The sequence below is a fragment of the Nymphalis io genome, chromosome Z (genome assembly GCF_905147045.1).
Source record: "Nymphalis io chromosome Z, ilAglIoxx1.1, whole genome shotgun sequence".
Classification (NCBI taxonomy): domain Eukaryota; kingdom Metazoa; phylum Arthropoda; class Insecta; order Lepidoptera; family Nymphalidae; genus Nymphalis; species Nymphalis io.
Window position 1 is genome coordinate 8396320 of NC_065918.1, and position 23875 is coordinate 8420194.

At 29.7% G+C, this 23875-nt stretch overlaps 2 protein-coding genes across 2 annotated transcripts in view; both read right to left on the reverse strand.

Annotated features, from left to right (window-relative positions):
• The window catches only part of LOC126780755 (Krueppel-like factor luna), a 66484-nt gene that overhangs the window by 31074 nt on the left and 11535 nt on the right, over positions 1 to 23875 (reverse strand). The window lies entirely within an intron of this gene.
• LOC126780741 (uncharacterized) lies at positions 3036 to 4362 on the reverse strand. Its single transcript, XM_050505414.1, has 2 exons — positions 4288 to 4362; positions 3036 to 4217 (listed from the first exon to the last, which is right to left on the reverse strand). The coding sequence occupies exons 1-2, from the start codon at positions 4313 to 4315 to the stop codon at positions 3139 to 3141; spliced, it is 1107 nt and encodes a 368-aa protein (XP_050361371.1). The 5' UTR covers positions 4316 to 4362; the 3' UTR covers positions 3036 to 3138.

Consider the following 23875-nt stretch of genomic DNA (forward strand, 5'->3'; position numbering starts at 1 on the left):
ACTTGGATGGAATGTTTTGGCGTCACTACGATTCATTTCAATCCATTGTGTAAAGACAATGACTCAATACAGCGAGATAGCTAGGTATATGGCTTCGTATTAGCAGACTAAGCATAGGCGTGAAAGAAGCATCGTGAATGAATAATTAGAATAGCTCATTATAAATCATGATAATATTTTACATGACAAATTTTGAGAGTCAAATCATTTAAAACCGATTGAGGTGTCTTTCTAACTTTGCAATTACAAGGCAAGTGGAAATTCAACTACCAAATTATCTTATTTTCCTTTAACAAAATAACGTTGTAGGAATGTAAGAATATAACGGATATATAAAGAAATATAATGTTATTAGTTTAGTTGATAAGTAAATAGTCCTACCAGTTCATTGTTTCAGAGGTTAACGGATTTGTGCTACAATAGAGCTAATTTAATTATTATTAGGTATTTCAAATTATGATTTTAAATATATAAAAAAATAGTTATAACTATGCAGAAAATTCGACAATTATTGTATTGTTGATATTTGTGTAAAATTATCAACAAAATTTACATTAATTAGATATGTGGCACAAACTCATAGTTTAGCCTTACAGCGACCTATTCACTGTCTGTTGGGACCTATTGAAATATTTACTCCTGGGACATCATTGTATTTGAAATACTTGATAGGGCGACATTGACTTTATATATCTTTTCGTAATAACGATATATTTTTATGTTTTTATACATCTATGAAGAAAATAAAGAAAGGGTTAAAAGGAAAACAATGGTTGCGTTAACAACCTATATAATTAAATTGTAATTTATAGATATAATAAATTAACATTATTAACAAACAGCGATAGTCTAGTATGGAGACCATTGGAGTGCATTGCATCAGTTTGATCACACGGCACACCGCTCTGACTATTCGAAGTTATGTCTGTATTGCTTGGTAATATTTTATTGGCTTTGAATAAAAACATCGTGTGGAAACCTACATGTTTGTGAGATCTTGAATATGGGTGAAATTCATATTTTCCACATAACTGACTACAATTACACAATCAACCTTATTAATAAGATACAATTGACCGATTTTTTACAATAGCTATTTTCCACTGCCTCCACTCGCACTGGTCAGTGATCGATAAGCTAACTCTTCTCAAACCAAAAAGAGGCCCAATAGAGGGACAACTTATATATAGGGCCGATATTATTAGTATCATATTTAGGTATCGTCGCCTTCGTGCCATTCAAATTACCTTCTATATATTATATAACTTTTTTGTATATTTATGTACTATTTGTTATAATAAATTATTCAAGTGCTTATTTATGATTCTATCTAAAAATCAAGGAAACTTCATACAAACTTATATCCCTTATTTTAAATATTAGGGGTGAAGTTGGCAAAAATCCAAAAATACAGTGTGGGTTAGCTTTTATTTTTATCCAGTATAATAACTACTATTATGAATTGGATTACTAAGAAACCCTTTATAATTTTACTATTATAATTAATCATATTTTGTTACTCTTTCGTTGTTTAGCCGTAAAAGTGTAACAGACATAAATTATATTTAAAAAAAAATTCACTGCACCGATTACTCTAACAAGGAATAAACACGGATGCTCTCTCGGGCTTCTGAATCGATGATTCATGCATTTACGGGCTTAGCTTGTACTTGTTTTATTTTAGGCAATAACAACAGTAAAGAAGTATTTTGATTATTCGTGATTGTATATAAGCCGCCTACGGCTAAATCACCCGAATCGATTAATGCCAATAAGGCAACATGAATTTGTTATGTTGTTCAAAGTTGATTGTCACATGTTTTAAACGATAGAGATTTATAAGATACCAACCACAAAACAGAAAAGTAGAACCAACATTGATCTTCACTAGTATTTGACAACACTATATTAATGATTATTTTAAAGGTTTTAGCTGCGTATTAATCGAGTAATTCCTGATAACAATATTTCATATTTTGATAGCTGGTGTTTTCGTAAACTAGCGCGATACTCAGCTTCGTTGTGTGAGATTCCTGTAAATAAATCGGGCGCTGAGTGTTTGACACATTTTAATCAACGTAACCATCGAATAGATGACACCTATTTCGTTGTCAGAGATTTATCAATAAAACAACTATTGTAATAAATATTAAAATCGATTTGTATGATGTCTTGAATGGTTTCAACCAAAGCGGGCATTCTAATCAGAGACTAGCCAACTGCGCAGTTGATTTGTATTTGTGCATAGAAAATAAGCACAAATACAAATGCACCTTCATAATTCGAAGGAACTGCAAACTGACACGACTAGAGAGAAAAAAAAACCCAATAAATGTTTATAGCCAATTCCATGATTCCTTGACATAAATACGATTCAGTTAAAGCGAATGCAATATCGTTTTATTGAAAGGTTATCTTTTCCCCTACGATATCCAATTTTTTATGCTTAATTTTGTGATGAATGTAATGATAATATTTTACCAATAACATGTAAAATTTTGGGGTATGTATTAAAAAACACCACAAATTTTATTCAACCTGAAATTTATACTTTTGATAAACGCTTTTCATCTTTACCTCTTATCAACTACTACAAACATTTTATCTTTGCTAGACATGAGTGTTTATTGATTTATTTATTATCTGGATTACATACACGAATTCGTTACATTTGTATAACTGGTTTTGGCAAAATATTATTTTTATTTAACTTCCAAAACATGTGAATATATTTTACCAATTTCGTAGATAATTTATCAAGGATTAATAAAACTATAAATTATAAGTTCAATCAATTACAAACTTACGTAAAGTAACAGATAAAATATAGGAAGAAAATAAAAAAGTACAATGTTTTAACACGAGGTCAAAAGACTATCCATTAAGCCAATAAAAGCTGTCCTAGTTACTTTATTGCGATAAACTACCTTTAAAAATACAAGCCACAGGATGAAAGTAAGGCTAAAAAAAATAAAAAAAGATCTTCCCCCGATGGCTTCGTCGAAGTATTATTAGTTTAAAATTAAACACTGGCGCTTCAAAACTTTTATGTTTATTGTACAGAAGTGAGTCTCATCTGTTTATTATATAGGGTTATATTCTTGAACGAATGTAAATTATACAATTTTAATTTAATTATTAGTCTAACGTTGACAATGTTATCCATATTTTATCCAATTTGGTCTGAGCTTCAATTGGCCAAATTCGTAAATTATGTAAAATATTATCCACAACCTCTTTAAGCAATGATCTTATTTCGAAACTTTTATTGTTTATCCACAGCCAAAGTTGCTTAGAAAAAAGTTCTAATTTTTTATTATTCATATCATTCAATTGGTAATTTTCATCGATAACGTTGAATAGTTCTTTTAAAAGAATAGCGTATTTACGTTGTTCCTTATTTACAATTGTTACTATGTCATGCTCTGACAATGATTCGTCAATAAAATCGATAACACTTCGTTGATAATAAGGATCAAATTTTAAAATATTTTCTATTTTTTGTCGAAACTTCGCATTCGTTTTAATTCTAAAAAAACTGTACATCAAATTTGTTAATGCATGAAAAAATGTCTTCAATTGTTCATTATCTGCGTTCAAAAGATGACGTAACCATTCTATTAAATGTTCGGTATAATCAGACTTTTGCACACATATAGAAAATCTATAACAAATATTGATTTCTATTTCATTGGTTACTATTTTCATTTGTTGTCGTAATATACTGTACTTGAGCAAATTCTTGTACCATCTAGTTGGTCGGTTTAAATTGTAACTCGTTTTTTGGAGTCGACTCTCTATAAGTGTTTGTAATAAATAGTTAGAGAAATCTGTAAAATCCAACAATAAAATCTCGGGGGAAGTAAATTTAATTTTTCTCATTCTGTTTAAATTTTCTCTCAACATTAATTGATATTCTAAATTGCTTGATCTAAATGCAGCTTCGATTATTTTTATGTCTTCATTACTCAATTCATAGTTTTTTTTAATATTTTCGTGTACATTTTCAAGGAGTTTCATCGATATATTCAAAAGAAATGGAACAAAATTTGCGTACAATTCTGTGTTACTCATGTTGTTATAATTGAGAGTATGGAAATTAATTCGATTTTCAAGAGTATTATTTGTATTAAAAGAATCATTTCCTGCCATTCTATTTATTTCAATATCATAAAAATTTAATTTATTTCTCATAGCGTAGGCACTGGATATTGCAACTGAAATATATATTAAATATTCGTAGATTAAAAGTGACTATTGTCATAGATAAATAAAAAAACCACTCACACAATGAAATTGCAAAGAGTGTCGGCATTGTTGCTCTATTTTTGCTGTAGTTATGACTTCATCATAAAAATATTGCTTGCCTACAATAAACTCAAAAAATAATAGCTTCATTTTATTTTATGCATTTTCATCAATAAAAATTTAAATGACTAAACATAAACTTTGTAAGTATAATATGTACAAAAAAGTAAAACTATAGATTGATTTCACATATTTGTTTTACTAAATATAATTCAACAATATTGTTATTGCTGTGAAATCATTAAATATTAGAATGTGAATGATGTGATGATGATTTTTAAATAGTTGAACATCTTTTGAACTCTAGAACAATCTACAAGCTACAACTTAAGCTTAATGGAAGCAAACGAGGCGACAATGCGGATGAGTTGGAAATGCGGTACAATCGCAACGGAAACTTATTCCACGCTTTCCGACCTCGCTTCCGTCTCTGTTCACGTCCAATAACCGACGTTTTTATTTTGTAACATTTTACGTAGCCCTTTAACTGATTTAATGAAGTATTCTAATGTTTATTTTACAAGTCGATGCACTCTCGTTAACTGTATCTTATTGTTTAATTCGAAAGTCATTCTACAGATTTAGTTAAATATTTAATCTAATTTTACAGATAAGACCACGTTTTAAAAGTTTTTATGCTTAAAGTTTTAGTATCCGTTGACTGGATACAGTAGAGTTTTGTGCAGGCCCGTTTGGGTGGGTTTCACTGCCACTTCTTGTAACACCACGTAATACTGTTTTCTAGTTTGTGTAATGTTATAATTACAGGCACAGATATATATAATGCTAGATCATAAGGGTGGCGGTGCATTAAGGTCTAAAAAGTATTTTTTCTACTTAGAAAGACAGTGTCTGAGGTGGCATTTGTAATTGGCACTTCTGCTTTCGTATTGTAATGGTTTTCTTGGTCGAATGTTCCAACTCAAATGTTTGCAAATTGATTATTATTTGAAGACTTTTTGTGTGACTGTGATTCTTTTTGATTGTCCGACATGTCATCTTTCAATTTTTACATCGGACTTCATTGTATCATCATCATCATTTGAAAAGCTAATTCATTCGACAATATAGCGTATCCGTTTATCGTATTAAAGTTGAACCATTGTAAAAACTAGCTAAGTGCGAGTCGGACTCGCTCGTCTAGATTTCAATTCAATTCTTTACAAAGACTTAAATAATTATAAAAACATTTTGCATATCCATTTCGTAGTGATATATTAATATTTTCTTATTTCAGACCGTCTAAATTAAATTATTTTACCACATTCGGCTTAGTTAGATGATCAAGCCATAAATTAATAAAATTTCATTCAAAAAAAAGTAACAAAAATTTATTCAATAAAAATTTGCTATTACAACTTTTAACGATTCAATTTAGTTTTTATTCATTAGCACATACTATCCAAACAAAAGTTGAAAACAACTTTTTGTTGATCAAATATGTTGTTAAGTTAAAATAGAATCGTGTGTCCTACAGTTCAAGTTAAGCAATTTTGCTTAACTTGAACTGTAGGACACACACTATACTATAATTTCACGAGAATTAAATGTTTACTTTAAAATAAAAGGTTTTATATAACTCTTACCCGAGAAAATAGTAAATGACAAAAATAAATAAAAACAATAACTAGAAAGAACAAAAAGTAAAACTAAATTAATTGGTCTTTACGAGAAATTTTTCCTTGGTCGTTCATTTTCTCGAGACTATTTTGTCATTCTTGATTCTTTTCGATTCACAATACAAATGTTTCTTTTAATATTTAATAATGTCCCTCGGCACATCGTTATAGACCTATCGTTTCAGGAAGTTAGATTTAATACATATTGCTCCAACAGAAAATATATATATATTAAAATACGCTTTATACGTTGAATTTCATATAAGCTACAGAATACTGAACATCCGGTTTTCTATACGTAGTATTGTTCATACAATACTACGTATAGAAAACCGGATGTAGACTCATGTCTAAGATTATAATTTAAAATAAGAATATTACAAATTTTAAATTTGTTTATATATATATAATTAAATGTTGTTAATATTTGTTTCAACTAATATTCAAAGCGTGTCATGTTTAAGTTATTAAATTTTTGGTGTCACAAAGGAGCGTTTAAATACCATAGATTCCGACGCCGAGAATGTTGTAAGACTCCGTTTTGCAAAGGGCAAACACAACTGAATTCAAATCGTAATTCATTTAATTCTCGTTTTATTAAAATTGCTGATTTCAAAATGTAGACTTTCAAAGAATCGCCCATCGTTTTCGTAATTAAGCCCGCCTCTACTTGTCGGATTACCGTATTAATTTCGGAGAGCTCAAGTGGCTATTCTAGCAATGAGAGTACCGCGTCAATTAATCATTATAATGATCCTAAATAATTCGTTGTATAAGAATAATTCTTAGCATCAACATTTTGTTTATTGGAATAAAAAAATATATTACGTTAGCTTTTGTTTTTTTATGAATTCTAATAAATACAAACTATATATATAAATATATATACTCAAAGAAAAATAGTGATCATTAACGTATATTATTTTGAAAAATCTTAACAATATCAAACGTTCCATCGATGTCAATATATTAAGAATTGAGATTTTTTCCAAAATAGAGACATCAAATCTTCAGCTGCGATATTGGCCCAGCTTAATTTGTTATTTCAGAATTAATATATATATTTCTGCTTTTCTTTCCAAACATCACTAATTATTTGGCTTTTTTTTAACTTCCCATTTAATTATTTCACCAATTGTGGGTTTTGCAAAACAAAGTTTAAGTTTAAGCAGCAAAGTTTTTTAATGCTGTTTCGGTTTGAATGAGAGTCAGTATAATAGCAGGCACAAGGGACATAACATCTTAAGGTTCTGTGATAGGCGGCATATTGACGGTGTACAAAAAATGTATACATATTTCTTACAATACCAGCGGACCATTTATAATCGGGTGGTCCATTTATTCCCTTATTTCAAATATAAATTTAGATGAAAATTAGATGCTTGTTTCGATTACGTTTTCTTAGCAATAGAGTTATATTTAGCAATTTATTGTAAAAGAAAATAAATCGAATATTGTCTCCAAATCCGTCAAATGAATTCAATAGCAGAAGAAAAATAAATTGCAGCCAGATCAATATTTTTTATACGATTTTAAAATCAAAATATTCTTAATAAATGTTCTTTAAGGAATGATACCGATAATTCATCAATACATGCGTAAACAATAGTTGCATACCTTTTTACTCTTTACAAAAAAAATAAAGATAACGTTCTTAAAACAAAACTAAAAGAATGACATCACAGGCCGAGATTAATGTTATCAACTGATTGTGTAATCAAGAAACTTTTCGGTGTTTAAAGTATTTGACAGTAGACGTAATTAAGGCTGCTGTTTAGTAATTGCAAGCATAACAATGTTAAACATAGATATAATTATTAGGTTAAACTAATACAATACATGTATTATTCACTTTATATATTTTTTATTTCGTATTGAGATATCATGTATGAAAACGTTTAACATATTTTTCTGTTTATAGCTCGGCAATATCTGAGTAAGTAATAACTTAAAATATATCTATTTAGGTATCTTAGCAGTACGTGATGGGTTTTAATCGTAAACAAACACGGTCATAGCTCGTAGCCACTGTAAACAAATGACCAATTTATTTTGAAGCGAATGAAAGATCGATAACAACTACACCCTGGTACTGCTTGTCGTATCAAGAAAAATAATGAAACATGTTACATCTAAAATTAAACGTAAGTTAACGCAACGTCACATTATACATTTTATTATAAGCAATAATGTTAAAGTTATACCCAAATGCAAACGGCTTATAATATTATTTATTCAAGTATAAAATGACAAAATAATGATATTAAATTAATTGTAATCTTACCTCAAAGCCATATAAAGCATAATTTGCGACATTGTCTAAATTTGCCAACGAGACGCAGTTATCCATCGGAAACAACTCCAACAGGAACCGGCGCAGTCCTCCTCGTTTCTACGTTTCAGATCGATTCATTTGTAAAGAACATTGGGCTGACATGGCTATATTATGTCTGCTGTTTTCTGTTGCACGTCTAAGTGTAAACACACAGTATCTTTTTGAAGACGTAGTACGTAAACAGTTAGATTTAAAACGTGTAGTAGTTATTACTACTTCTGTTTTACGTACCACGTTTCAAATAAGACATTTTGTTCTCACAAAAATGTATGCATAAATTGAATAATATTTGGAGCGAATTATAAGTGTATATTATACATGAAGTGCTGTCATCGACACTTTAGCATAAACGATCCGATCTTTTATATAATATGTAAGGCAGATGAAGACGACCTGAAAGTATATAAATCACCACATATGTGCATTGTTCGTGTTAATTTTTCACAAACTTTCTATGAATGGCAGCTTAAAATTATTTAATATTTTCTTTTTTTTTAAACCATGTGAATATGTGTTTTTAAAAACAGTCAAATTAATTCATAGTAGTTATATACAATATCTGCGAACGCAAGCATCGACAGATATCACCAATTCATCATATATTCTACCAACCATTGTTGTGTTCCCGGACTAAGGACATAATATCTAGTTTCTCAAGGTTGACGGCGCATTAACGATGTAAGAAAAAGTTAATATTTCTTAGAGCGCTTATGTGTATAAGCGTTGTTGACCACTTACCATCAGGTGGCCTATTTGCCAGTATTTATCACTCATTGCTGTACATATATTTTATTTATGTAATGTAAATAAGCATATTTACATTAATAGTTTACATAAATAAATTCAAAAAGCTCTGAAAAAGAAAATCAAATTTAAAATTCAAATGTTAAGTCTTTCTCCGTAACGTACGGCATGTTAAATATTCATTTTACATCAATATCATCACTAGAAATAATTTTTTCTTTTATATTTGGAAGTTGAATGAAATGTTGAAAGTTGAATGAAAATATTTATAAAATATTTGTTGGCTGATTGTTAATTGTAATTCATAGAAAGTGTTCCCTGATACTTTAGAAATAGTATTATCAAAGAGCTCTAACAATGACGAAATTAACGGATACAAATATATTATTACGGGTGATACCTAATAAGATAGGTATGCGAACATTGCCTTAACGCGATATTTAATTTTTTAATGAGTCACCGTCGTCGGAGTCGCGGTCAGCTGAGGTCATGAGGTCGACTTCTTCTTGTCAATTGATCTTAATAAGATCGGGTGGCGACTTTTTAGTAATTCCCTAATTTAAGTGACCATATGCTGTGAATCATCTAAATATCAATAACAACGAATCACATTTCGAGAGTGCTATCTCTCTTTCGAAATGTCATATAAAGTTAATTTAATCAAATGCGTTACATTTCATTTTTGTATTATAAATAGTTAAAAATAAGGTCGTTGAGCTTACACGTATACGTAAGTATTATTTAAAAATACATTCTAAATTCTAACAATATATTATGAAGTTGATAAAGAAGTATTAGTAGTCTGCTATTTTGATATAAAAATTCAGTTTATAATTGTATTTGTGTGTGTCTGGTAAGTGTCATTTGATGAATGACAGTGTAAGTATGGTTTCGGTAACTATACGTCATCTTCATTTCTATATTTATCATTTTATTATATCTTGTATTTTAAATGGAATAAATCATAATCTTATTTATTTATAGATATAAGAAACGCATATTCATAAAATTACCAACAAAAAATTACGACAATAGTAAGCTAGTGAATCACACGACTTTTATTAATTAAACAATATAAATATAATGCTAACATTACGCTCAAATTATTGAAGGTAGGTAGTCAACCTTCATTTATTTAAGTTTTAAAAAAATATCATTTAACAATCAAACCTAAAAAAATGAAATAAATAAAACTGCTGCTGCTAATTCTGCTTTCATTAAAATAAACAAATTAAATAAACTTTGTCTTAGTTTCGAGCTAGAAATTTGCGCATAGAATGTATTAGCTTTACTTGTAGCCAAAGGCACTAATGTCGAGGACGAAAGGAACGGCATTGTGCAACAAAACTAAAAAAGTGCTTTAATGCAAGCTATTTTATTAGAATAACGAGTTACTCATCTGATTAAACCCAGCTGCAATGCTTTGTGTGTTACAATATCATTATTTTGGTATTTCAGGGAAATTTAGTATCGAATGGAATGCTTAGTAGCTAACAATATGTGAAATTTTGTTTGATTTTGTATGTGTATACTGGTGTCAACAGAAAAACAGAACATGTACATAATTATAACAATTTTCTAATAATGTAAAAAAAAATATCTTACTATTTGTCAGACTCATCTACCTCCACGCGGATAAAATAATTTTTCAAACCAATTTTTAAACAGTCACAAGAGATGATATTATATTATTAGTACAATCAGTACTGAATCAAACTCTACCTTTTTTTTATTTATCCAGAGAAAAATTAACAAACATAACTTTTAATTTTAGTAAGTACAAGAGATATAATTTAAAATTATGATTTTATCAATATATTTTGAAATATGCCTAACAAATTAATTTCTTAAAGAGTAAAAGCATAACAACGGGGTGCATTAATAATTCGGGGATTGCCGAACGTTCAATAATATCAACGAGACGGATAACCGAACACACGTTTTTCAAATATTATTTATCGTTAGAAAATTTCAAGATGCATGTTTCTTTTATTTTCTTTCTTTGAAATTATTTATCTTTATTATTTGTTGTTTGGCGTCGACTCAAAAGTAGTAAGGGAATTTGTTTCAAAGATTTGAATTTTTTTTTTTGCTTTTTTTTCGGTTTAATTTTGTAATAAAATAATTTGTTTAACTAAACTATTCAATATTATATAAATAAACTATTAAATTACTTAGCCTCCTTTAGTTTTTGTTAGTGAAAGCATCACATAAGCATCACCTGCTTAAGGATGAAAATTAAAAAAATAATTAATTGTTAATAGACATATTTCTATACGATCGGATATTTTTAATAACAAAAAAAAAATAAGATGATGAAAATCGATAGCAATCGGTTTATAACAGAAATGAACAAAGTAACAATAATAAGATTAAATAAAGTTGAAAGAAAATTTTGAAAGAATAGTAACCGACATTTTACCCGACGTTCGTGTCGAACTCTTAAAAGGTCATGCGCTCATCACTTAGGTGTGACTCGAGTGGATTTCTTGAGTATCATATTCCCTCTAATTGGTGCTACGGGACACTTTTGACGTTTAAGTAATGAAAGATCAGTAGAACAAAATTAACACATGATTTTATGTGATTGTTTATTTGAAAATGGAACATTTAATGAGTCGTGGTCGTCTTCATAAAAATTAAATTATTTTGTAATCTTGCGGTATACAGATGTACATAATGTAATAAAATTATTTTTGATTGGCTTTTCTAGAACAAGTACTAGATTTCAAATTTTCCAGTGAAATCGATGCCAATTCGGAGAAGGTAATTCAATATGTGACATCAACTAGTAGTGTTTACTATTTACCAAACCGTCCCAAAAACTTTTCGCCTATATCACCATGTACTGGACTAGTCGATAGATGGTAAGCGATATTGATTTTTTTGCTATTACGATAAGATACATTTTCCTGCTCGTAAGTAAGTTCGTATTCCCTTTTACAAAGGGGTCTATATACCGCAGGGTATAAATGTACACCAAGTCAGGGTTGGGGTGAGGTCGGTAAAGGGGTCAAGGATCGATTTTCTGAGTTCGCACTGAACTTATTTACTGAGTTGTCATTTGCACTTAGTTTTCTTTTGAAAGTGTATCTGTAACTCCGTATTATTGATCGGAATGGATTATTAAAAGGTAACTTTGGATTATAACGTTGATATTCAATTGTCAGAAAACTGAATTCGAATAGTGAAATACGATTTTCATTATACCATTAGATATCGTTTTAGTTTTAAAACTGTAATTGATTGAACTGGCAGAACAGGTCAGAAAGCGCTTTAATTGAGTTATTTTTTACAGTTTTTAATAAAAATAATTGATATTAGCTTCCGAGGGTAAAATAAACAGTTTAGCATAAACTAGTAAAGCAAACTCCACCAAGTAAACACGGATATAGTTATCGTATTTGAAAGTTACTGTGCTTCATTAATTCGATGTTTTAAAAACACTAATTTTGATTTATATTTCAAATTTTATGAACGTCAGAATTTAATTGTTTTTAGAAGAATGTATGATGAAGAATGTATTTTTAATGTTTAATCGTATTTACGTTTGTACTTATGTAGGTAGGAATTTATGTTTTTATCGTCATATTCATATCTTAACTTCAGTGATAATATTCACAACAAATTTCCATTCGAGGCTTGATAGCAAAAACGCAGGGATTAAGAATTCATTCAATTTGATTGAGCTAAATGGTACAAATTATTTTCAAGACAGCCCAGTGAGCCGTCATCGCCTAGTGGTTAGAATGCGTGCATCTTAACCGATGATAGCGTTATAATGCATCTAGAGGTGAAGGTATGCCTGTTTACTCGCCATGTTTTTCTTTACCGGTAAGAAGTAGATGAATTATAACTATATACATATTACAGCAAATATAAAGCACGTGTAAAGTCAGTACTGTTTGCCAACTTTGAACCCGCGATCTTTGGTTTAGAATGACTTATTATATTCCCTGAGTCATAACAAATATGAAATACACGTTCAATAAAATCTAACTTTAAAAAAGATTTAAATCGTATAGATTAATCGGTATTTTCCGTACGCTTAGTAACACTATTGTGATAAAAAATATTGCTTATCTATATTGCGATAGCAATTCCTAAAAACTGACCGATACTTCGGGATTTTATAATTAGATACGCACCTAGCTGCTCGTCTCGACTTCGTATAGTCAAAATTCTTACATAAACTTGTATTCCCCTTCTCCCCATTGTAAGATAGAACGAGAATAACCTTGACTAAATTTCCTAAAATCCTTTCATAGCGGATGCTTTTACATTTACGATTCAATCGAATTTATTATATTTCTTAAAATAAATTTATAAATATGAAATAATAAAAGCCTACACAAAACTGGTTCACACTTCTGGTGACCCAACTGTTGGCACTTAGCTCAGAGAAGTTTCGCCATTCAAAGTGGCAATAGTGTCAACGTCTTAGTTACCACGCCATACAGTCAGAGGGCGTGTTTATAGTGCAATTGTGATTTATTACTACCAGCCTGGTCGAAATTCGACCATAAACGAATCAAAAATTATTGATGAAAATTTGAGGAAAACATATTTTTGTACTGTTATTTCCTTAATGTTTTTATTTATACTGAACCCTCATATAATAACAATCAAGTAAAAAAATCGGTCGACAAACAGAGGAGGAAAACAACCGAACAGTTTTGTCTTTGTTTATAAATATTGATGTGAATTAATACGACCATTCGATTAAAAATCCGCCGGTCAACTATTTATTCACCTCAAACATATACAAAAGTATGATTATAAGATAAAATGTATTAAATGTGAACGTGAAAATATGACTCAATTACAAAGATAAAAATCAAAAGCAAAACATAAACATACATTTTTAATTCCGTTATGAAACTACCAACTAGCAGAGCAATTAAAATAATCTGGCTACAATCCCATCGGAGCGGCGACAGTAGCGATTAGCGTTATCTCTTTTGGTTTCATATTCTGTTGCAGACATCAAAGTAAATGAAACATGTTTGGCGTTCAAAACGTTCGGGCTAATTGTTAAACCGCTTAAACTAGGAATGTGCTAGGTGCGCACTTAACCCAACTACTTTAGATAAAGGAAACTTCATCTTTGTTGACATTCCACAAATATTTTGAATACCTAGTTATATTGTATAATGTACATGCGTCAAATAATATGCGGTTAAATTAAATCCACATTTAAGAAATTCCGCCGTCAACCTTAAGGCAACATTGTCACTATTGTTTCGTATTTTGTGATTTATTTTAACTTCCTGTAGATTATTTTTAACATATCTTTTATATTTAAATTATTTTCTTTTAGTTACATAAATATACTTACATTTTTATTTTTGTACTATGAAACATAAAAAAAAATATTTTTACCTAGAAATAGTCAAGAGAACATTCAATTCAATAAACATGACTTTATTTCTTTCATTTGTAAAATATTAATTTGATACTTTAAAATAATTAAAGATAAATACAGCTACGTAGGATTTGTATGGTACTAGAGTTTTAAAATATTTGTGAATATTTTCAACGATATGGTTTTAGAATAAATTTAGTTCGGCTACATAATATATTTAAATAAAATATTAGTTCTTATTGTGCTGGTCAATAAACGCAATGATGTCATTATAGTAGGTAGGACAGACGACCTAATAATAATTATCGTAGTCACGAAATGTGAAGAGAAATATACTTTTGTTAGTAAGGTAGGTATTTTGGGTTAACGAAAAATACAAAACAGAATTTATCTTCAGTTTTTCAAGTTCTTATCATCAATATGTATTTAAGGAAGTTAACTTTATTTTTCAACTCCTGACACATCTAAAGGCCGTCAAAATCCAACATAATTATAAATTTAAAGTAATAGCTTGAGACTGAGTTTTATATTATATATCCTGTAATTCGAAAAAGTAATTTAAAATATGCTTTACCTATTTGAAAATTAATATTTGCTAAAGAACGTCGTTGTATAGCGGGTGAGTGCACAGCGATTTTTTCTTTCTGACATAAGTAATTTGACATTCAAGAGGACCCAAAACCATTTTATTTTTTTGTATAAATACTATACAAAGTTTGTTATTTTAAGAGTCAATGAATAGAAATAAATAGGTCGACATGGTCTCACCTATCTAAGTTTTATTTTAAAATGTATTTCGTCCTTAATATAACTTTAATGTATGCGTATAAGTATCGGCTACTTGGATTATACATGCAAATAAGCATTTAGTGTTTTTTTGCTAATGTGTTATAAATGATCGTCGTGGACATATTTGGTAAGTTTTTAAACAAATTATTATGATATTAACTATTAGATATTTCATTATTCGAAAATTATTTCACTCAATTTTGAAGTGATGACTTTAAAGCGGAAATAAGCTTTCTGTTTATTAAGTTATAATATTCGGTGATATAATTATGTTATGTGGATGGAAAAACTGTTACACTATTTATGTTTTTCACCGCGGGTACAAGCAAGTTTTCATTTTGAAATATTTTCCAATAAATTCGAAATCGCTCCCCTTCGGGTACATCAGATACAAACATTTTTTTTGTATGGATATTTATTCACGTATGAAAACATAAGAACGTGTTATTTTCGAACACACGTTTATTTGAAAATTTACTAAAGGATTTTAATGTTAATAATCATACTTTTAAGTTTACTGTAGAATTTATCTTTTTTGTAGTATATACATATTTTATAGTATTTATACAAACTATAGAGAGGGTCAATGATAACTAAGCGCGTTAAAGAATGGCAAAGTACAAGAAACGAAATATGCTATAAATATATTGTAACAAATACAAGAAATTTAATTGGCATTTAATACGTTATGTAATTTACGTGGTTCTTAATACATATGCATTTGTTTTAAGTAAAAACTTGATTGGTTTATGTACAATATAAAATAAATAAATTTGAATGCATGCAGTGGGGTTTGTCGACCTATAGCCAAGAGGGCACGTGACCGGGGCGGCAGGTCTTTAGGGGCAGCAGCCTAGGCGTCTTTCATAATAATCGTAACCCTTTTTTTGTTACTTTCCGATTTTACTTTTTTAAAGGAATTAGAAGAACTTACCTAATCAACAACAAATACTCTTAAAGTCATTATTAGTTACTACCATCTTACACTTAATTAACCAATAATTGATGAATAAATAAAATATAATACGTTTCTTCTTTCTATTTAAAGAGCGGATATTTCTTGTGACCTGTGTGTCAAATCCTAAAATACAGTCCTGTATGCATGTCATATTTACAGTTTGAGCTTTAAAAAAAACAAGTTTGTCGCTCATCACGATTTGCATAATAAGCCACTGACGTCATAATATCAAGTATATCACCTACATCTGTGAATTATAGAACATGTTTACCAATCAAAGGTTTGATAGAATCAATCTAGGCTTTAGTTGCATGTATAAGCTAAATTGAGTGTTCGAAAAACCGACGAACATTACACGAACAGTTTGTAGTTTTAGGATTGGGTGTCGATATTTACATTGCACTTATGAATCTACGCAGAGAAACTTGTACATGGTGACAGATTCGCTGAGTGATGCGGTGATAAAATACATCTACAACTGCAGTTTTAAAAGACTGATAATGAAATGTAAATTGTAAGCTGATTGCTTATTAATCATGATCGTAATGAAAAATATGGAAAACAATTCATAAATTAAAAAAATATAATCAAACCAAGCTGGCTTGGATTCATTGTCTGAATAATAATGTAATCCTTAAATATTTCAACAGATCAACGCAAACACTAACATTTGTTTAGAAATTCAAAATTAGAACTTCGAGTTGTATAGCTATTTTTAAAAAATCCGATGTTTGTATCTGCATTCGGTTCTTTGCGGAATCTGCAGACATCTGGGATGCTAGTGTTAATACAAAAATAATCGCAAGGCTATGCCAAGGCCTCCATGAGGTGCATCGTACTCGAATAAAAACAAAATTAGGAAGCACATACATTTTTATAGTGCCTGCTGTTTACAATGAAAATATGTGGTCTACCTGTTATAATAAATAATCCATCATCTATATGATACACGCAGTGCAAACTTTGTGCAGTCCATACTGCATACCTTATTAAAACTTTCATATTATATATTTTACAGAAAATAGCTGCGGATGAAAGTCTAGTTTGTGTGATATATTTTACTTTTTTAATTGCACTTATCGTTTAATAAGCAATTATTCTTCAAATTTTCATATAATAGTACATTTAATCATACTTTTTCGAAAATAAAACTATTGTTATTGAATGATTTATTTTATAATTATTAATATCTAAAAAATCATTTCCTTTTTTATAAAAACAAACGAGTCATATATTTTTTTCAACTCAATCGGATAAAAAGTATAGGTACTCATACGAAATAAACAAAGGTTATAATTTTATATAATTATAATATAAATTTTATATATTATTTTAATTTATATTTTTATTTGAATTAGCCTGGTTGCGATCCCTTCACTCCCAAGATGTGCTATAAAACCATATTATTTTTACCTCAAAATGTTTTATAAATAATTGTTTGCTAATGAATAACTTGGCGCTTAAATATACCGTGTAATTTGTATTACTGTGCCGAGCGCATTCTATATGACAAGTTGAATTATGAGTCATTTAACACGTATGATTCAATACATCGATAATAATCATGGTCATTGAATTGTTCTCAATAAAAACGTGCAATTGTAGATCTTATTTATAGATTGTACTGTAATGAGGTTGTCAAGTTCTACAAATTTAGCGTAAATAAATCAAAAAGTAAAAATGACGTCTATCAACAATTTGTCGTAAATTATCTAGATCAATGTAGTAACCGAAAGCAACTTACGTTTAATTAATTTGTTTTTTATTGTTCCATAAACAAAATGAATCGAATCAGTCAATAATATAATTATTTAATGTAATTCAAGTTTATTAAGAACAAAACGAAAATTCATCGAACGACACGGCCATGACGCAAATTTGACGGAGATAGGGAATACATTTTTTATCGATGAATCGCGATAGAGAAATCGATTGCAAAAAAACGACCAAACTGAATAAGGCTCGAACCGGCAAAGAGAAAATGTCTCGTCGTCTTATTTCGATCAAAGGTGACGGAAACTGTCTCTTTAGATCTGTGTCGTACTGCTTATTCCGTACACAGGAAAGACACAGAGAAATAAGATTAAGAGTAGTGGACCGAGTGGTCAATAACTGGCATCGTTATAAAGACTTTATCATCGGCGACATATCGTACGGTCTATCTTTGCGAGATGCATGGGATTATCGTAATTTAATGTCTAGAGACGGCGAATATGCGGGCCATGTGGAGTTACACTGCATTAGTGAGTTGTATCCAGATGTCACTTTTACGGTCCACCGAGACGGTTGTTCCAAGACTATAGATTACGGACACGGAAGAACGGTAAAGCATTTGTTATTCTCCGGCTATTGTGATGCTGGTCATTACAGTGTCTTGGAATATTATTGATAGAGAATAATTTTGTATTATTTTAAATAAATTGTTTTGTGTTTGAATTCTATACTGATTGATATTAAATTAAAAACAAAGATTGAATAATCCACTTTTTTCCGATAAACAATGTTCCTGATATGAGGAAACTAAGATAATTTCCGGCATGGCAAGCCATAAATAGCTTTACGCTAACGGTCTACGGCTTACCTAAATGATTTTCAATACGGGCTTATTCAGAATAAATGCCGGGGGATAGTTAACTTAATAAGTGGGGTCAAACATCGCTGCTCGGAACTCGATTGCGAGCAATTCAATGAATAATGTGGTGGGGCTAAGTGCATGGACAATATGATTTGTTGCAATTACAACGAAATACTAATGCATATATGTATGAAACACTCATTATACTAAAACAATATTATTTAGATATCGATAGACACTAGCGATAATACCGCGAACGTAATAATTTAGCTCATATTTTATAGAAACTAGTATTTTTATATGTAAAATAAAACAATAAATTCTAATTGCTTGAAAAGTAGATACATACAGTATTTGATCAATCTGATTGAAATATTCAAATGACATCAGACCACAGAGCTGAACCATTTCGGCTTGCCGAAAATGGACGTGTTGACGTTTTTTTTTTGATATACACATACTGCTGTCGGTTTTTTCGCACACCTTAACAGCAGGCTGTCTGTCTAGTGTAAATAGGAATGCCTTTGCTGATGGATTGGTTTCTCGCCATCATACACTTTGGTGATAAAGTAATCTGGATTGTATAAATGGATGTGTTTACAAAAAACGTTCCTATAGACGGCTATTTTATACACTCCACGAACACGACATACAGTTAGACCCGACGAGAAAAAATTAAATATAAACTTATTTATCATTTGAAATTAGTAATGGTTGCTCTTATTATTAAAAGTAAGAAATCTTCTCGTAAGGGACAACGAATACGTACATAGTTTCCAAGAACGCATAGAATGAGTTTTATTATTGTCCTTTAGATTTGAATCAGTACGAGTCTTAATAGAAATATTTAAAGTAATAAAACAAGAAAAATGTTAAATAGTATTTAAGTTTTATTTAACGATTAATGATCGTTTTATTTATCGACATGCGTCCGTCCCTGATTTCAATGTCAATGTGTTGAGTAAGTTATACATGTGTGTATTAATTGTTTTCTAGCTGTCAATGTATATGAAAAAAAATCTTTAAAGATTTTAACACACTGAAGAAATAGGAAAAAACAAATCACATACACCTCGAAAACGGTATTAGTTCAACAGTTGTATAAATAAATTAATTTAAAAAAAGACTAAAATTATTTTATAAATACCATTTCAAAATATATAAATCCGGTAATTGTTATTCTGAATCATTGCCATAAATGAGATAAGTATTAAACAACGTTCCATTTTCCTTATTCTGAATCACCAGGATTGTGAGTGTCGTATGCTCAATACTCAAAGATTTTCGTATGTATCATGGTGTAAGAATAATCTTTTGAATTGAAATATCCCTGGATATTTATATACCAATAAGTGAAAGGTAATCAAATAGTAAAAATGCGGACCTCAACTCAAGACAATATCCGCTGTAAACTCTTCATACACACTCGTGAATATGAAGCAAGTCGTCAGTAGACGCAATATTTTTGCGCTATATGCATCATAATTTTTTGATTTGTAATTCATATCGTGTCGTATTTAATGATTTACCATTAAGTAAAAAATAAGTTTAAGCTAATATTATACATGCGAAAATAACTATGTCTGGCGCTTTAAAGGCTACACCACTAAACCGATTTTGATGAAATTCGTTATAAAGCAAATTTGAACCTCAAAGAACAACAACACCTGCTCCACACCAGGGGGTTTACAAGCGGGCGAAAACAAGTTTCTAATAATTTATTTGACTTCACCTGTTAACCCTTTTAACGATTTTAAACACGATTTTCGCTGGTAACATTAAAAATACTATTCTGTTTGTTGATTTGTATTTTTAAAAATATTACGACAAAAATACGTTAAAGAACGCTATTTAAAGAGGTTATCTCGTGGATATAGTATTGAGCTGTGGCCTCTTTATATAACAGTTGTAAATGACTCATTAACGTAGGTATTCATAATATAATAACAATCACGATGAATCACTTACAAGAACGCTGTCAGGAGTTAAATGAACTACCTAGCCAATTCATTTTACATATTAAACCTTATTTAGCATAAATATTTCAATTAACCTTGAACTATCACCTTCATAATCGAATATATTAATGAGACAATTATAATTATATTGACTAAGTTTGATCGCATGAGTGTGAACAACATACGATGTAAGGGTCTTGAGCTCATTACAGAGCATCACGTATCTAAGCTTAAGGGTGAGTCTGGAAAAATAAATTTATTTTAATCGAATAGATAATTCCACAAAAGAAAAATTAATACATACATTTGAGCCCCATTTTTATAACCCCGTGCTCGGAAAGTACGTAAAGTTTTTTATTCTATGTCAGATCTTTCCGACTGTTACATATTGTCATCTCATGGGATTATGACACAGAATAGACAGTGCACCTGTGTTTGCATAAACAATTGAGCATTACCTCCGGCGCTGTTTGAAATGAAATGGCTGTGGCTAGAATAAGCCAGGAGGACATCATCACTCTCACTATTGTCCATAATTAAAGATTTTTTTTGGATATTTTTTTCACCTTTGAAATCATATTTTGAAGAAATTAAATGCTCGTATATATAATATTACGACTAAACAGCAATATTGTTGTTTGTTGTGTTTCGGTTTCAAGGGACTCGGCCTGTATAATTACAGGTACAAGGCGCAACTTCTTAGTTCTCAAGGTTGTTGGCGAAATGACAATGTAAAGAATATTTAATATTTCGAAGAGCCCCAATGTCGTTGGGCAATGGTGTCCACTTACCATCGGGTGGCCCATTTGTCCTAATACCAATTACACATTTAAAAGAATACTTCATCGAATTTATATAACTGTATTTATACATCTGTTTCAAACAATATTAAGCTGGCAAAAGTAAAATCAAAAAGAACTAAGCAAAATTAAGCTTCTTACGAGTATATTTAACACAAAGATACAAATACATATTACATTTCATTTATAGGAAACATATGCAAAGCTATTACGTTTGTCATCCTTATGAGTTTTCTGAATGTATCTTTATATCATTATAGCGGGCCCAGGTAGTAGATAGTGTCTGGGGCTCTTATATATCACACGTACGCAAATAGAAACCAATAGCTTTAAGTAAAAAGGCTATAGTAAAATATTGTGTTTATTGTTCTAGCCTAAGATCTTGCAATAATCAGATGAAATTAATTTTAATGTTTGTTTCAGTATTAATAAAAATAAGAAATTAAGAAGAAAAAAATAGAACCTACCTAATAAGATTTCTTCATGGTACTTTAAGGAGACCTTTTCACTGTAATGTTCGAATAGAGCTAATTAACTATACAACGTCTTTCTTTAACAACATATTAAATAAATTAACAAAGGAGATTTTTTTTAAATACAAATAACACTAACAATATCATTGTTTTATAAGCATAAATATGATTCACCCCATGTGTTTGTAATATCCTCAAAGTCACGGACTGCTGATAGTATTTATCAAGTTCCTAAAATAGATAATATACCTATAAAATGTATTTATACCTAAACTTTTTTTTCGAATTCCGAATTTTACAATTATTTTTAATTCAGTAACGTTTAGTCAACTTTGTCGCAATCGTATCAAATTATATCGAACAGCTTAATTTTGATTATCATTGCTATGTCAAGTGATAACGTAATCACCAGCACTAAATATATAATTGATTTAACCTAAAATAAAAACAAATTTTGCCCTTGAATTGTTCATAGGTCGATGCAATCTCATTCGATGTCAAACATTGTGTTTAAATTTAATATATCTTAAGTGCATAATACAAAGTAAATTATGTCAACAAAATTGAAGTTTATTTGAACAATAACCGTACTATATTCTTTACCTCAAAGTTTTAAATATATTTTTAATAATTATGCTGACTATTGTTATCACATGATGTATAATATATTTATTATATGAATACAGATATCACGTGATTATTAGGAATTATATAACATAGTATTATGTTGGCTGTCAATGTTACGCTTGAGTGAACTGTTGTAATTACACAATAAACAGACCTTAGGTACTGAGACAAAGCTTTGATCTTAGCCGCAGTGTCAGTGCCTAAAGGTTGAGGTCACTAGCCAACTGGATCATCTTATTGTTATCCTGTTAACCGTAAATAATTCTATATTGGCTTATCACAAAACTCGACGTAGCGTAATTTAACGGTATTACAACACATACAGTTGTTGTTAATTCATCGTTCTTATGAAATATTATTGTTCATTATTGTGCGCCGATATCAATGATATGAAATTAAAATCTTTATCGACAGTAAGCAAAATATGTATTTTCTGGAATCATTAATAATAATTAATTAATCTTTCTAATAACAGCGCTTCTGCATGGAATGTATACCTACCTGATATAAAGATGTCTAACAAAAATATTATCTCTACCTCTTATTGAGCTTATAGAATATTTTTCAACACAAGGAGTTTTATTAATTTGTCTAGCCCATTTTTTATGCGGTAAAAAATGTACTGAGTACTCTAAAATATGTATACCGGCGCGGCCGCACATATTTTTTGAATTCTATAGTAAATGTTAATTACTTTTTTAAGTAAAAAAAAATGTTTGACTGCCTTAGTGCCAAAACCAATTATTATTAGAGTTTTGACTTCTGTGTCAAATTTTTGCCAATCATGGGAATCTGGGACTTAACTAATTGTAATCGTAAGCTGTATTATTATATTAAACATAGGACTGAATAAGTAACAACAAGTTCTTGCCGCATTACTTTTAAACAGCTTTGGAGACCATCAACCTTCCTAATATTACAAATGCTAAAATTAGTTAATGTGAATTTGTTACGTTTTCACATCTAAACTACTTAATCAATCATAATGAAATTTTGCATTAACCTTGTCAGGAGTACAAAAAAGGACCTAATTCCACGCGGGCGGAAACTAGTAGTAAATATCATCAAAAATTGTGTTTTCGACTCAATTCTGACAAAATCGGGGACGAAAAATCTGTTGAAAACCGTTTTACGCACAGAACATTATTACATCGTTATAGAGTTAGAACTACAGTTTTTTATCAATGACAATGAATAAAAATAGTTTATTAACTCAAAAGATAGTTTTAATTAACTATTAAAATAGATCACCATAAACTTTGATATATAATTACGTGTAAAACGAATAAATTAAATATTATTTTTTATAAAACTGTATAAAAAT

Bases quoted from the DNA above. Each gene is read 5' to 3' on its own strand.
- LOC126780741 (XM_050505414.1), bottom strand. From the start codon at position 4,315: ATGCCGACACTCTTTGCAATTTCATTGT. The intron at 4,218-4,287 runs GTGAGTGGTTTT...TATATATTTCAG, and splicing joins ACTCTTTGCAATTTCATTGT to TTGCAATATCCAGTGCCTAC.